We start from the raw sequence: 16,863 nt of genomic DNA on the forward strand, positions 1-16,863 counted from the left end.
CAACGGAGCGTCAGGCGACACTGGCGAGCGGGATAAAGCGTCTGCGTCGGAGTGCTTACGCCCTGTACGATAGATGACTCGGATATCATACTCTTGTAGTCTAAGCGACCAGCGGGCGAGACGGCCGGTGGGGTCTTTTAGTGAAGACAACCAACATAAAGCATGGTGGTCCGTAACAACATCAAATGGGCGCCCATACAAGTATGGCCGAAATTTCTGAAGCACCCAAACAATTGCCGAGCATTCCTTTTCTGTCACCGAGTACAGTCGAACCCGGTTATATCGAACCCGGATATATAGAATTTTGGTTATATCGAACTTACGGAATATCCCCTTGACAATCCCATGTAAAAGTATAGGAAAGCCGCGTCATATATCGAACTCAATTTCGCCGGTCATTCGATATATCGAACTCCGCACTACGCACTGGAAAGTGTGCCTTCCCCAAAGTCGATCACATCACCTTTGGCCGTTAGCCGTGTGACGTTTTCAAGCCACGCACGGAAGGAATGAGAAGGGACAGTTCTGGACAGCGCCGCGCCCGTTCGCCAAAGGCGCGCGCATCTGCAGTTAACGTTTCCAGCGCGCCAACACATGACGTTTGCAAGCCATGTGCGTGGGTGTGCCCATTCTTTTGCCCAGCTCTCTCCTTCAGCACGCGCTACGCATGCGCCAAGCCAGCTCAGCCCGTTTTCAGACAGACGTGGGACGCTTTCTCCAGCGTGTGTTGCGAACCCGCTGCGCGCGGTGGCTGACGTGGCTATGGCGCCTACGGACGTTAAGAAGCAACAGCTCTCTGTTGTTTGTTTTTTCTTTTTTTTTTTTTGCGAGAGTCATTCTTTTTTATCGTTGTGCTGTACGCGCGACGTAGCGTAAGATATGGCGGCTGTGGACGTTAAAAAGCGGCAGGATTTTTTTTTTGGCGGGAGCCGTTTATCTTTGCATGTATGAATCAAGGGAAGCACGCCATCAGCTGCTGCGATCATGACGCCCGCCCCAAGCGCAGCGTGATAAATCGAACCGGACTTGTGCAATCAAGCCATCACGGGCATTCTGCCAAGTTCACTCCCCGCCACCGGAGGAGCTATAAAAAGATAAATGCGCCCTGACGTTATCGCTGCGCAACATCTTGGCACGCTGCCAAGAAATGAGCTGTGGATGCGACGACCGAAACGGAGTGACGCGCGCCATCGGCATGCAAGCGAGAACGCTCGCGATTTTTTGCCGCAGCGACACAGAAACCTTGTTTTGAGCTGCCGCGGTGGCTCGAGCGGCGAGCGGAACGCAGTTCCAACAAGTTGGAAATTTTTCGCTCTGTCGCTGCCACTCGTCGCTAAGATCACTCAATCGCTTGCATGCGAGCGAGCTGGCCTTAAAGCATTTTTTTTTTTTTTTTTTCAAATTCTCGGGCGCAAAAGTGAAGAGAGGGTTCATTATGCGAGTGGGTTGATTACGTGGCAAATACGGTATCGTTTTTTCGCATCGTAAGTGCCGTCACAAGCCAATTTCTGTATATCGAATTATCTATATATCGAACTTTTTCGCAATCCCCTTCGAGTTCGATATATCCGGGTTCGACTGTAGTTGGTCTCGGCCTTGGTCAGCGTTCGACTTGCGTACGCCACAACGTATTCATCAACACCGGGTTTTCGTTGGGCAAGAACAGCGCCGAGGCCGGCGTCGCTGGCATCGGTGTGCACTTCGGTAGGAGCAGCCGGATCGAAATGGCGCATTACGGGGGGTAAGCTAAGTATCGTGCGCAATTTCGTAAAAGCAGTATCGCAAGCCGGCGACCAGGCAGAAAGATCTTTGTGGGCGCTAAGAAGTCGCGTCAGAGGAGCAATGATGGTCGCAAAGTTCCGGACGAAACGCCTAAAATAGGAGCATAAGCCTATGAAGCTGCATAGTTGCTTGATAGATGTTGGCTTCGGGAACTCAGCGGCAGCGCGGAGTTTAGATGGATCAGGAAGGATGCCATCCTTGGACACTGAATGCCCTAAAATAGTAAGTTGGCGAGTGGCGAAATGGCACTTTTTCAGATTGAGCTGCAGACCAGCGTCGCTAAGACATTGCAAGACAGTTTCAAGACGAGTTAGGTGGGTCGCGAAGTCGGATGAAAATACGACGATGTCATCCAAGTAACAGAGACATGTGTGCCACTTCAAACCGCGGAGAATATTGTCCATCATGCATTCAAAGGTGGCGGGCGCGTTACACGGGCGAAAAGGCATGACGTTGAACTCATAGAGCCCGTCGGGGGTGACAAACGCTGTCTTGGGGCAATCGTCTTCAGCCATTGGAACTTGCCAGTAGCCAGATCGTAAATCGATTGAAGAGAAAAATTCTGCTCCATGCAAAGTATCCAGCGCGTCATCTATGCGTGGTAGCGGATAGACGTCCTTTCGTGTGATCGCATTAAGGCGGTGGTAGTCCACACAGAATCGAATAGACCCGTCTTTCTTCTTGACTAAAACGACCGGGGACGCCCAAGGGCTACTGGAGGGCTGAATAACACCTCTACTGAGCATCTCATCGACTTGCTCATCAATAATGCGGCGCTCTGAGGCTGATACACGATAAGGATGTTAGCGTAACGGGGCATGCGTACCAGTATAGATGTGGTGGGCAACAGTTGATGTCCGAGATGGCTGCTGGATGTCAAAGGAAGTTCGGAATTGGTTCAGCAAGTCGAAGAGCTTGGCGCGTTGATCTGGAGCGAGAGCACTGTCGATGGCTTTGTCAAAGGCAGCAAGAGGCGATGAAGGAGACGAGGAACGAGGTGGGCTAAGGGCACTTATGCTGTCGGAGAATGTGTCGGCACAGGCGGAGAGAAGCGGCGGGACGGTAACAAAATTTTCTGATCGAACAGGGTCGGCATGCCCAACGCACTCGCCACATTGCAACGTGAGTGGATATAACGAATCGTTAGTAATGGCTAGTTCGGTGCGGCCGCTTCGTACACTAAGGACGGCGCAGGGTAGGGGAAGACAGCGTCGCGAGACAAAAAGGGAAGATGGGGTGAAGAGCACTGTACAGTCTTGAAGAGAGGGACAGTTTATAGGCACAATAGCGGCAGATAAAGGCGGGATATCAGCAGCATCCGCAATGTGGCATTTTGCTTCCCCAAGAACGTTAACGGCGGTCGGTGCGGTGCTCAGCAGAGAAAGCTCTACCTCGGCACGAGCGCAATTAATTACGGTGCGATTGCGACACAAGAAGTCCCACCCTAAAATAATGTCATGGGAGCAGTCATGGAGAACGATAAAACTGATGACATAGAAAACGTCCTGAATGGTGACTCGAGCCGTGCAGGTACCGAGCGGTGCGATGTGCTGAGCAGTGGCGGTGCGCAAAGAAATCCCAGAATACGGCAAAACAACTTTTCGTAACAAGCGGCACAGTCTAACGTTAATAACCGACACAGCAGCACCAGTATCTACAAGCGCAAGGGTACAAACATTTTCAATGGTAAGTTCGATTAAATTATTAGGTGACGAAGCAGGACTTTCACTTGTCGACGAAAGCGCAGTTCTTGCCTGCGGAACTGCGTCTAGTGGTTTTCTGGCATTGGCGAGGTAGAGCGACGACGCGGAGAGGTTGAGTGGTGGTCGTGCGAGAAGTCAAAGTGAGACGAGGGCTGAGGTGGCGCACGGGGTGGGGACGGCGGCTGTGCGTAGGCAGCCGGGCTCTGATCGAAAGCGTACGATGTCGGGCGACGGCGGCACAGGCGTGCAACATGGCCAGGGAGACCACATGCAAAGCAAATTGGCCGGTTGTCAGATGTGTGCCAAGGGCGTAGAATAGGTGGCGCACGACGCTGAGTGAAAAATGTGCGCTGAGGCGGACCATACGATGGCAAAGGCGTAGGAGGGGGTGGTCTTGCGGCAACCTCAGCATAGGACAGTGGAGTGAGTCCGGACGTCGGAACAGCGTCGGTATGAATGAGCGGAGGTATGGAATGAGGAGTAGGTTGTCGAGGGGGCGGAAGTGCGTCGGCAACTTGTTCTTGAATAACCTGGCGTACGGTCGGAGCCAGGTGTGAGCTGGAATGCGGAACGTTTGAAATTAGCGATAATTGCCGTGCAACTTCTTCCCGTACGAAGTCTTTAATTTCTTGAATTAGTGTGGAGCTGACAGGGGCGTCAGACATAGCCGCGATCGTGGCTTCAGGTTGTCGAGGGACGATGCGTTACCGACGAAAGTCGTCGTAGCTTTGACACATCGTGACAACTTCACTTACAGTACGGGGCTCTTTTGCCATTAGAATGTTGAATACGCCTTCGTGGATGCCCATCATGATGTGGCGAATCTTCTCGGCTTCAGTCATTGATGCGTTTACACGATGACACAAATCTAAAACGTCTTCGATGTAACTGGTAAAGGTTTCTCCTGTCTGCTGCATTCGCTCGCGCAAACGGTGTTCGGCGCGAAGCTTGCGGACCGCAGGTCGACCGAAGACATCAACAAATCGGGATTTGAACGAGGCCCAAGTTGGAATGTCAGCCTCGTGATTTGTGAACCATAACTTTGCCACTTGGGTCAGGTAGAAGATCACGTTGTTAAGTTTTAGGATGTCATCCCACTTATTGTGGGTGCTTACACGTTCATACGAAGAAAGCCAGTCCTCGAAGTCTTTATCGTCGGTACCGCTGAAGACCGGCGGGTCCTGCTGGCGAAGCACCCCGGAGCATGGAATAGAAGGGGCCGAGGTAGCGGGGCCAGTGGTGTTAGTGCTGGAGTCGGTCATTGAGGTAGGAATTCGGCGGCTGCGGAGCTCCAGGGCGAATAAATGGAAGAGAAATCCCGCGACCTCCACCAAGTGTTAAGTGGGGATCCAGGCACTGGTAGCGGGCACTGGTAGCGAGCAGGACCGGAGCAGGGGTGGCCTAACTTGCAGTCAGCTAGTCCGCAAAATCACTGTCTCTTCCTCCTTCTCGGTGATCTGCCCACTTAATGGGAACCTCTTCTTTACAGCACCAAGGTTTCATGGAGCTTATCATGAGAGGTTTACGTTAGGTTTACGTTAGGTTTACAGCAGTTTACGTTAGGTAGCGAGGCACTGGAAGTAGTAGACAAATATGTCTACTTAGGACAGGTAGTAACCGCAGTTCCGGACCATCAAAAGGAAATAACAAAAGGAATAAGATTGGGATGGAGTGCATTTGGCAAGCACTCGCAGATTATGACTAGCAGCTTACCAGTATCGCTCAAGAGGAAAGTATACAACAGTTGCACCTTACCTGTACTCACCTATGGGGCTGAAACGTGGAGGCTAACCAAGAGGGTTCTACTTAAGTTGAGGACAACCCAGAGGGCTATGGAACGAAAAATGGTAGGGGTAACATTAAGAGATAGGAAGCGTGCAGAGTGGGTCAGAGAAATAACTCAAGTTACTGACATTCTAGTGGAAATTAAGAAGAAGAAATGGGCATGGGCAGGACATGTAGTGCGAAGAGAAGATAACCGATGGCACTGCGTAGATGGAGCCACAGTCGAAACGTGAGAGGAGCGGCGATGCTGGAGGAGAAAAGAGGAGATGGCGCACTTTTAGTTTATTGAGGAGCTTTAGCGGCAACGACAGATCTTATTTTATTCTTTTTTTTTCAAAATCTTCGGCGAAAATCGGGGGGTGGGAGGGTTCATTACGCAAGGGGGGTCGTTGCTCAAGTAAGTGCTCTGAACTTACCGTAATGCAAATTATTTTTGTCAGGGAAGGAAAGCGTAGCAGGGGGAGGAAGAAAGTTAGGTGGGCGGATGAGATGTTTCAGCAGCGAGTAATATTTTAACCAGACCACATTGCGACAAAATGCAAACTGAAATGCTCTGGTGAGACCCGGTGCCAGCGCCTTTACTGGTGCCTGCTGCGGAGAACGTGCGCGATCCGTGCACTGCGTACATGGAGCCACAGTCGAAACGTGAGAGGAGCGGCGATGCTGGAGGAGAAAAGAGGAGATGGCGCACTTTTAGTTTATTGAGGAGCTTTAGCGGCAACGACAGATCTTATTTTATTCTTTTTTTCAAAATCTTCGGCGAAAATCGGGGGTGGGAGGATTCATTACGCAAGGGGGGTCGTTGCTCAAGTAAGTGCTCTAAACTTACCGTAATGCAAATTATTTTTGTCAATTTTTTCGAGACCATTCGATAATTCGAACTTCTTTCCCAGTCCCGCGAAGTTCGAATTAACGAGCTTTTACCGTACTGCCGTAATGTTAACAGTAACATGGTACTTGGTATGCTGAAGGTGTCTACTCTCTCATCGTGAGTTTAAGGCCATCATTGCCAATACTGACCGCCATCTTTATTTAATGACTTCTTTTATCATTCCATCAGAGCTCATTACCATCATTAATTATTACCCATTGACTACCTTGAGGATGCTGGTGAAGTCACTGGCTTTCCGGACAAGTTGATTTGGGATGTTGAAGGAGTATAGACACCAAACTTTAGTGGCATTTTTTCTCTTGGTTTTAAAGGGGTCTTGCAGCATAATTTAAGTGCATTGTTTTGCTTGTTTGTTGCAGTTGTTGAGTTCTGGCAATGCTATTACTACTGCTCATAATGCGCATATTTCAGTATATTTAATATTTTAGTTTGCTCAAGAAGCAAAATCATGTTACTGGCTGTGTCGGCACGCAGTGATGGTTCATTGCAGCTGGTAGGACGTCAATAGTTGCACGTTTGACAATTGAATAAATAGCAGATGCACTGCAAATTGTGTTCATTAGGAAAAATTTGTTATGTCGTGTTGTTATATTATATATTTAGTCTGCTGATCCAACATATTTACTTTACACAAAGGCACTGTGAAGCAAGCGACTCAAAAAGCACAGTCAGAGGCGCTGGTTACTACTTTGCATCCCAGACTTTTAGTACTTTCACGACCTATATACTTGTGCACAGCTACCATTGCCTATGCAGCCAAATTTAGGCAATAAAGAATTCAATGACACCTGTGGATGGAGAGAAAGGAGCAGTCTAGGAGCGGGCTCATGAAAAAAGCACAATAGCTAGGGGTGCATGGTGACAAAGGAATGTTTGTCACCATGTTTGTCACCATGTGCCCCGAGCTATTGTGCTCCTAGTCTTTATTCCTCATTCTAGTTCTGCGAGGCGCCCATGTGGTCTTAGCCATGGAAGAGAGACCATCAACTTTAACAAATAAGTGTTACAGCGAACAGGAAACCATGAGAAGCCATCTTCCATGACGTTGTGACGAGGTCGTTTAGGCTGTTTCCATCGGTGTCGCACGCAAAATTGAGTTGAGGGCAGTTTTCGGTTTGCTTGTATTTTGAAAATTCATTCCTTAATAACTCTGGTTCTGCTGCGCCGATTCCTGTAATTCTTTTTGATTCGATATCTGCGTGGCATTAATAATTCACCTAAAGCATAGCGGACAAGTGTTGCAGGACCCCTTTAATTATGCATTATATTTCTGTATATGGACCACCATGTAGTTTTTGCATACGACCACTTAATAATTTATTCAGTGAAACCACATTAATCCGGATCACAGAAAACTGGCAAAAAATGTCCGAGTTAACTGAATTCCGGATTATCGAATTTACCACGAAAACAATGAAAAAATGTACTGGGCATACACATACCTTTAGTATTTCATGAAAAACTGCATTATTTTTGTTTGTTTTTTTTTTTATTAGAATTTGCACAATAAAAATTTTTTTTTTCAGTTCCTTCAAGAGGTGCACGCTCACTGTCACGTGATCCGATGCAAACTTCCTCCAGTACAGCTCGCTTCAACGGCCTGTTGCGTACTGCGACATCGCGGCAGCGGCTGCTCATGACTTCCATCATCGGAATAATTTCATCTTCATCAAGTTTTTCTGATAACATGTCATCACGGTCAACATGCCAGCGACAGCAACATCGTCGTCACAACGGGCCCCAAACACAGTCGAGCAGAGCAACGGGCACTTATTGGCACGATTCGCATGCCATCGCACCACAAACAATCGGGACAAAGAAATCAGGCGTGCAGCCAGCGCAGCCACGGGACAGCAGTGACAACCTCGCCGCCCTGATGATGGTGATGATATGGCATCTCTCTTTGAAGCGTGCGGTTATCCACACCACGTAGCAACTGCTCACGTGATCCGCTATCATCATCGCATTTCTTGCCCTTCAGCTTTCTTTTCTTTTTTTATTGCGAAAGCAATACTACTCTAGGTCTCGAGCCTTCAGCCTAACGTGGCGGTAGCCACGTATGTCTTACCCACGTGACACTAGGGTGAGAGCTGGGCTACCAACTCAAGCAGTCGGCGTAGCGCGGAGATAGCCACGTCTTACTCACGTGACACAAAAGCGAGAAATGGGCTCCCAACTCAAGTGATCGGCAGGGCGCTCAGCCAGCGGGGCGTGCAGCCAGCGCAGCCACGGGACAGCAGTGACAACCTCGCCGCCCTGATGATGGTGATGATATGGCATCTCTCTTTGAAGCGTGCGGTTATCCACACCACGTAGCAACTGCTCACGTGATCCGCTATCATCATCGCATTTCTTGCCCTTCAGCTTTCTTTTCTTTTTTTATTGCGAAAGCAATACTACTCTAGGTTTCGAGCCTTCAGCCTAGCGTGGCGGTAGCCACGTATGTCTTACCCACGTGACACTAGGGTGAGAGCTGGGCTACCAACTCAAGCAGTCGGCGTAGCGCAGAGATAGCCACGTCTTACTCACGTGACACAAAAGCGAGAAATGGGCTCCCAACTCAAGCGATCGGCAGGGCGCTGTCGGAGCCGCGGCTCAGTTGGCAGGAGCTGCCAACTTGGGTCTCTCATTTCACATGGGACGGTTATGTCAGAATCAGCCTGCTAGGGCCCTGGCATTCACATTACCCCTATAGGGCACTATTTTTTTTTTTTCTTTATTTCCTGACCGAGGACGTACAGAAAAAAGACACATGTGACATCAATAACATGACAAAAGATCAAGCCTATAGGGCACTAACGCATGTTCATACGGCTTGGTTAAACCGGGGCTATATATGTGGGCTGAAGAAGAAGAAAAAGAGAAGAAGAACGCTCAGTCACCCGCAGCTAATACTTTCACTCAATATTTGGTTCAGCAGCGTTGAACTCTTGTAATTTTTTTTGTAGCTGTTTTTCGTTTTTGCTGAGCAGTGCGCAGACCTACTTGCCTCATGTAGGTTTCCTGTTGCCCGCTCGCTGTGGATGCACATCCATGCTGTATCGCACGGCAAAGCAGGAAGGTGGTAGCCCTCATCGGAGTTCTCCAAGTTAACCGATGTGTGGGTAAAGGCCTCCAAGATAGTGAGCATTTGCCGCCATTGAACTATACACAGTCTTGGACCGTCCGAGTTAACTGAATTTCCGAATTAATGAGATTTGGATAAACAAAGTTTTCCTGTAATTGAATTTTCTTTCTTCATCGTTGTTTCGGTCTCAGCAGCCAAAAAAAAGATGGCGCGGCTTGAAAAATAAAACAGCGAGATAATCACTGACTCTTCACTTGTTGCGATTCCTGTTCATGAGGCAGTTTGGTTTTAGCATTGTAGTAAATTCAAACGACAAAGGAACGATTAATGAGGTGTCTATACTGTTCCTGTCTTTGTCCTCATTGCAGACTATGCAGAACACGGCCATTGACCTGGAGGAGGAACGGAGAAAGACCAAGTGCCAGCAGCAGGATCTCTGCTCCCGCAGAATAGCGCAAGTGGAGGCCCACACCGAAACACTCAAGGTGGGCCTCCATTAGCTGTTAATTGCCACGAAAAGCTTTTACATGGAAATGACTGCTCACAGTCAGGACTTCTTTCTTGAGAGTCTCAGGGGGAAAAAGTTCGAAGCAGCCATCCTGGTAAAAATACCTTTACCTTTCTTTGAGGTAGTTTGCTGGATAGTCTGCATCCGAAGCAGATTATAGTTTGTCTGTGCTCTGAGGATTTGTGTTTGCCGTCGCCAAGCTCTGCTGGGACCATTTTCTGCAGGATTATACTTCTCACTCAAGAGGAAAGTATACAATAGTTGCATCTTACTTTTACTTACCTATGGGGCTAAGACGTGGAAGCTAACAAGGAGGGTTCTACTTAAGTTGAGGACAATGCAGAGGGCTATGGAAAGAAAAACGGTAGGGATAATGTTAAGAGATAGGAAACATGCAGAGTGGGTCAGAGAAATAACTCAAGTCACTGACATTCTAGTGGAAATCAAGAAGAAGAAATGGGCATCGGCAGGACATGTAGCTCGAAGAAAGGATAACCGATGGTTGCTTAGGGCAACAAACTGGATTCCAAGAGAAGGAAAGCGCAGCAGGGGGCGGCGCAGATTCTGGAGCTAGTTTGAAGCCATTTTCGGTGATATTTCTAGGCGTTCTGTTCTGAACAACTATTTTTGCTGTGTCGCGGCCTGCCAAAATAAAAAAAGTGAGCTATGTGGAAATCGAAACAAAAGTTGTAATAACAGAGACTTTTAGTATAGCGTATGAACGCTTTCGTTCGATAAACGCCAGCAAATTATGGGACGCTACTCCGTGTGTTGCATCGGCGCTTTTAGTTGGCCGTACGAAAGCGCGAACGCAAACTACGGTGGCAACATCTCGATTTAAAATTACAGAACACATTCAGGCTTTTTTTTTTAACTCCCAAGCCAAAACTAGCCGAGTCGCATCGGGATTTTAGCCAGTTTCTGTGTTGCGGCAGCTTGGCAGGCTTAGGGACTGCGCTGCCGCCGTTCAATATAAAGAGCAAAGCAAATTATTCACTAAATATTTGAGCTGAATGCTACATGAGGCAAAGCGAAGACCCCGTGTGCCGTTTATAGGCGTCAGCGCTCAAAAACGCGGTAACAAAGACAAATTCACACTGAAGCGGGCGGCCTGGACGCCGCCATGTTGTCAACGCTGATCTCCCATCGTACGTGAGGGCTGGGCACGATAAACTCAAGTCTCGGCGTATGCTGGCCGATCGTACGAAAGAGCTCGGTCCCGGGTATCGTATAGCGCATGCGCAGTGCGCGTCACAATATTTTTGGCGTGCGCTATTCCTCTGCGTGTGTCTGTGTACGCTATACTAAATGTCTCTAACATCTCCCTAAATTCGTCTGCATATCTCATTGCATGGAAATTTGCGTTTGGCCGCTTTCTATGGGGTGACCCTGAAAGAGTTAATGCACGCTTCTTTCTTCCTTACCCTTGGTATTATCGCTATCATTTTCTTTTGCACAGCTTGCTGCACTGGCCTCAGTTTAAGTTTATTCCTCTCTCTTGTCACACTCACGAGTTCGTTTTAAAGTTGCCAAATGTCCATGGGTTGTAAGCCACTTATTTATTGAGGGCCCTCTGGAATTGGCTACAGTGCAGTGCAGTGCAGTGCGATGCTTGATGAATGATGGTTCATTTTTCTCCCGACTGCAGTTTTAAACGTTGCACAGGAATTTAGAAAAAAATTCTGGAGGGCACTTTAGACTACTGAAGTGCGATGAGGCGAAAGCCATTACAGCGCGGTGGCTCATAGCCCTCCACTACTGCACCTCTATCTCCCTCTCTTCTTTCGCACCCGCCTTCCTCCCTTCCTTCAGGGGTGGTACATGTGTCCGCAGAGAATTGGGACAGATACTGCACCTTTTCTATCCTGTAAATCAGTTTGAAATGCCGCTGATGCCTGCTGTACTAACGCCTCCTAGACATCTGAGTCTGCTTCTGTTTGCTGGGTGGTGAGGCATTCGAGGAAGCGGCAAATGAAAGGCGTTGCACGGACGCCTGGATCGGATGGCCAGCAGGGTCAGCTTCATATATGCATGAATCGCCTGGTGACGTCATGACCTGTTGTGACGGTACATCACTCGCCCCTTGTCGAACACAACCAGCATTTTATTAAAGGCATCAAAGTTCACCGGCGTTCTATAATTCGTTTACAGGAAAAAAAAGGCGCAGTATCTGTCACTCGCTGAATCTCGCTATCATCCTCACGGTAGACAAGGGGAATTATAAAGAGCATTTCATGATCTGGGGTGTGGCACAGTTGGTAAAGCGCTTGGCTGGGCAGTGCAGACAGGGTTTATTAATTTATTTTCAACTCTCGCTCTCGAAAGCGTGACACTTTTTTTTTTTTTCTTTTGCATGTAATGAAGGTACGGTGAGCCAGCCTGCACACGAGGTGATTTTTCACGATTGTTAAATTCCGTGAATGAGGGTGTTGCAGCTTGTATGTTGTGCAGAATTTTGAAAAAGACTGCAGTTTAGCATGAATTTTCTTCCTTTTTAGTTTCCTTTTTCCTTGTGCATTTTGCATGTGCATACCGATGCTTGAGGTTTGGCTCTGTTGAAGCTTTCTTTTACAGCATGTACATGAGGTGTAAAGATTTTTTTTTATGAAGCTCATAGTCATCCCAGTACGAAATTGACTGATTTCAGTGAAATATGGGTATGGTTTCACCTGTGAACATTCCGATGAAGCTGCATAGGCTTCCTTTGTAGCCATGTGACAGTGCTTATGTGGGAGCTAACAAGCTGTTGCTCCTTATTGGGTGTCGTTTTTCTACAACACCTGCGAAGTGAGGAACCTTCTTTTTTTCTCCAGTTTTTGTTGTTCTCTGTTTGGACACTTAGAAAGAATCCCTTGTCCCACATTGAAAGGGCCTTCTAGTTTCCTTAAGCATGCCATGTCTTTCGGAGGGAAAAGTCCGCAGTGTTCTTTTGCTCATCTTGCTATGTGGGAAGGCCGTGAAAAGTGCCATAATTGATTAATATGTTGCATTCGCAGCTGTGCTGTGAGAATCGCCGTGCCTGTGCTGAACACCGCCTGGACATGGTGTGGGCTGCTGCCAACCGAGAGAGGGCAGAGGACGCGCACCGCATGGCTGTGAGGCAGCATGCCTGCCTTCAGGTGAGTTGGGGGGTGGTTGTTGAGGTTGTTTCTTCCTTTTCCTCTGCGTGGACGTGCCATGCAGATGTCTCACTGGGGCCTCTCTGAATTGGAATCATTTGCCTACATTGTCTTAACCACTTACCATCCCTGGCTTAGGAGAAGCACTGCTGATATCATTGGCACTCAGTGTTATGATGACCCCGGGCATGTAGAGTTGACCGTCATTATTAAAGGGCTCATGCCACTTCATCCAGTATGTTACAGTTTTTTGTAGCGTGGAAGATAATACTGGACCTTATTATTCTGTTTCCGAAATTTGAGCGCACCAGACGTATTCCTGATTTTGAAATAAGTGGCTGAAGTTGTGAAGCTCCTCCCACCGACAGCAGTTGCCATGTTGAAACGCTTGGTGGCATCACAGAGCGACACTGGCCACCACATCATCTGCTGCTGGGCCGGCGCCAATAAGCAGCTGCCCAAACACTGTATTGTGTACACGCTTGCTAACATGGATCCCAATAAGTGTACTCAGCATGTTTCTGAAAACAGAACAAAGACTGTAGCGAAGCGCAATTTAGTTCTTAGTTGGTTCTGCTATGGATCATTCGAACTACGCACCACCGCGTCTGGGCGGCTTGGCACACACCACGTGGATGAAAAAAAAAAAAAAATTAAGATCTCCATGAAAGAGCAGCATAGTTAGAGGCTGCGCACGGCCAAAACGTGGACAGAAGATGGAACCAATGGAACCAAGTAAAACCATGGAAGAGTGAGTGGAAGTGGAAGAGTGAGTAAAGGCATTTGCTCCTATCGTGTTCTAATGATTGAGTGGCAGTAGACGGCGCCCACCCCAATCGCCCGTGGCATGATAGAGTGAACGTACTGAAAACTAAGTTTTCGCAACGGGACAAGCGCTGGCACTCTGCCAAGTTCGCCTCCCCTCTCCATCCTTGCTGGAGCTAACGTTAACAGGTAAACGCATCGCAATGTTATCGCTGCGAACTGCCAAGAAAGGCGTTGTGGACCATGACGCAGCGAAACTGAGGGAAGTGCTGACGATTGACGCCTTCTTTTTTTTTGTTTTTCAGATTCTTAGGCAAAAATCGTGGGTGGGTGGGTTCATTATGCGAGTGGGTTCGTTACACAAGTAAATACGGTATTTTCCCTAGTAATGCAAACGGTTCTTGTCAGTTTTTTTCTAGGCCATTCGACAATTCGAACTTTTCCCGCTTCCGTGAAGTTCAAATTAACCAGCTTTTACTGTGCTATACTTACTCGCTGCTGCTGAGGATTCAAAAAAAGAAACGCTAGTTACAGTAAAACCCCGCTGATATGTTTTTCACGGGTCCGTAAGAAAGCGTAAGAGCCGGGAAATGGGACAAATTAAAAAATGACAGTAGTGAGTAACTGACTGCAGTACCTGCATTACCACATAAGGCCTTCTGACAGGAGAATTGTTGCAAAGGAAATTTTTGTTGCGTTAGTTTTTCTTGTAGCGCTGTTTGATGACTGTAGCTCGATTTGCTGCCTTTGTTATGCACTGCAAACAACGATCCAGTTGCCTTGGACGGAGGTTGATGAAGAAGAAAAGAAAAAGCCTTAACAAAAGTACCGTAGTTGCAATGGACTGCACAAAGTACTTGTGTTTTCTTGTGCTGGTGTATTATCTGTGATTTCCCTGCACCACATCTTCGACCATAAGTTGCTGTGACGCTGAACTTCTATTTCAGCAACGTTTTTGAAACCATATTCACTGAGCCGTTTCTTCTCTTTTCTTTTCTTTCTTTTTATTTTTTATTTTTATTTTTATTTTTTATTTTTTTTTAAGTATTGTTGCCACTTGTTGAGGTTGTGACACCTTTGCAGGCTGAGATGGAGGGGATCCAGCAGCAGCTGTCTGTTTCCCAGCGTGTGGTGATGCAGAAGCGGCGCCAAGCCCAGGAGGCCACCAAGAGCCCATCCACGTGCAAGCAAATACCGCCGGAGATTGTTAAGGTGAGGCACTTTCAGTGGCTGCCCTTATTGCCTGCTGTCCTTCGCATGTGCCTTTTCAAATTTGAAAATCATGCTGGCACATTTAAAGGACGGGTGCTACGGTTTTGAGCAAAATAATCAAAATTTGGCCCATCAACGGGCAACAGGGCCGCATTTCGCAAACACTTCATGAAATGTTGGAAAAAAGTAAGCCGCATAATAAAAAGGAACCACTGAACGTGCAAGAAGGTACAAAAGCATATTCACCAATAGACAAAGGCCACAATAATGGGTGTGCCACTGACAAGCAACGTTTTCATGCATCTCCATCCTAGCGTAGGGTTCCCCGGACTGCGTTTGGCAGAACTCCTGCTGCATGCTGCTCCTGTGGTTCTGTTAGCAGGCACTCTGGCCTCTCCCCCTTTCCTTTGCACTTCTTATAGGCATATGTAGACAATGCCACTACAGTTACTTCTATGTAACAAACGGTCCACGTAGCGAATTCCTCGATGTTGCTAAGTTGATCGACACCCCCAACACCACCCCTATTGAATCGCAGGTATTCGAAAACTCGTGTAAAGATTGTGTCGTGGCCGCTGAACTTGGCAATTCGGTAGGATCGCGCAAGAGTTTCATGGCAGTGAAACACAAATCGATGGGAGAAGAACGCCTACTATTGCAATGAACGACTGCAGTTGATACAATGCGTGTTCCAGCATTGACAGCACCTTTACGCGGAAAACGCAGTAGCCTTCTCTTCTCTCACTTTTGGAGTGTCGAACTACACAGTTCATGTTAAGCAGCAGCAAAAAATAATGAAGGAAAAAAAAGATGCAAGCAATATGCGTCCTTTGCTGCCACTTAATTGCTTACGCGATTCCAGTGCCGATAGCTCTCACGCGTTGGTAGCGGTAACCAATGGTACTAGAACCGGCTTCAGTTTGAAACCTCCCCGCCTCCGTTGTACATCGCGGGCAAGGCCCAGACGCTTTCTGGGGTAAGTGGCGCGGCAGTCGAAACCGGCTCCGGACTGATTCCTTGAAGCGACAGCAAAAGCTGGGGCGCGATGGGCGAAGGGCAGCATTTCCGAAGTAAAAATTTGTCTGAAGCAATAATGCGACCATTCTTTTCTTTTTTTTCTGTGGCTGCAACCTTCATAGTCGCAAAACGGTTAGGAGCCAATGCAAAATCTTGGAAGCAACCATTCTTATGGTGCAGCAGCCCACGCGCGGGATGTTTGTCTGGTTTTCACCAACAAGAAAGACTATATTTTCTGGCATACTTTGTGCGATTTATGCCAACAATCAAACTCCACACGCCTGCTTTTGAGAAACTAGCTGTGTGTGCATGCTTTAATTAAGACAAGTTGTCTATGTGTCAAAAAGCTTCGAGAGCAGGCTTTGCAATTTTTTCCCTGCCACATTTGGCAATTGGGATACAGTCGAACCCGGATATATTGAACTCGAAGGGTATCGCAAAATAGTTCGATATACAGTCGAAACCCGCAATAACGAAATCGCCGGGGACAGCAAAAAAATTCGCTTTCGCGAGAATTTCGTTGCCGCGAAAATGAGACAGAAAAGATAGAAAACAGCCTGCAAAAAGAAAATTTATAGAAAAATTTATAGATAGAAAACAGCCCGCCACAATATCGTGATGGGCTTTAAAGCGGCCCAGCCAGCCAGCGCCTGCTCTGAATTGGTCATGCCCGAGCATGCAGGCAAAGTCCAGAGCCTTCTGTTGCAGCAGTTTGCCAGACAGAGGCACTTTGTTTGCGCGCTGTTCACGGAACCAGGCAAACACTGCCTTGTCAACGTCCGGGAACACCGCAGCTGTCACTGTTTTATGCTGTGCTCGAGCACCATTCTCAAGCGCACCGAGAATGGCTGCCTTGCTTATCAAAATTGTCGACAGTGAGCTGCACGCAATCCCGTACTCGTCGGCGATATCCATTTTTTCCCTGCCTTTTTCTGCTTGAGCAATGATGGCAGCCTTTTCTTGCAGAGACAAAAATCTTCGTTTTTTGGCTGGCAGAGACATCTCAAACACAA

General features: G+C 47.8%; 1 protein-coding gene across 2 annotated transcripts in view; it reads left to right on the forward strand.

Annotated features, from left to right (window-relative positions):
* SMC5 (structural maintenance of chromosomes 5) overlaps positions 1 to 16,863 on the forward strand; it is a 162,472-nt gene that overhangs the window by 87,130 nt on the left and 58,479 nt on the right. For both annotated transcript variants that reach the window (XM_084602401.1, XM_084602402.1), the window contains exons 18-20: positions 9,598 to 9,714; positions 12,734 to 12,856; positions 14,705 to 14,833. In XM_084602401.1, coding sequence (XP_084458527.1) covers positions 9,598 to 9,714; positions 12,734 to 12,856; positions 14,705 to 14,833 — 369 coding nt within the window. The remainder of the gene's footprint in view (positions 1 to 9,597; positions 9,715 to 12,733; positions 12,857 to 14,704; positions 14,834 to 16,863) is intronic.

This window comes from Amblyomma maculatum, chromosome 4 (genome assembly GCF_055883805.1).
Source record: "Amblyomma maculatum isolate TAMU_Amacu chromosome 4, ASM5588380v1, whole genome shotgun sequence".
NCBI lineage: Eukaryota > Metazoa > Arthropoda > Arachnida > Ixodida > Ixodidae > Amblyomma > Amblyomma maculatum.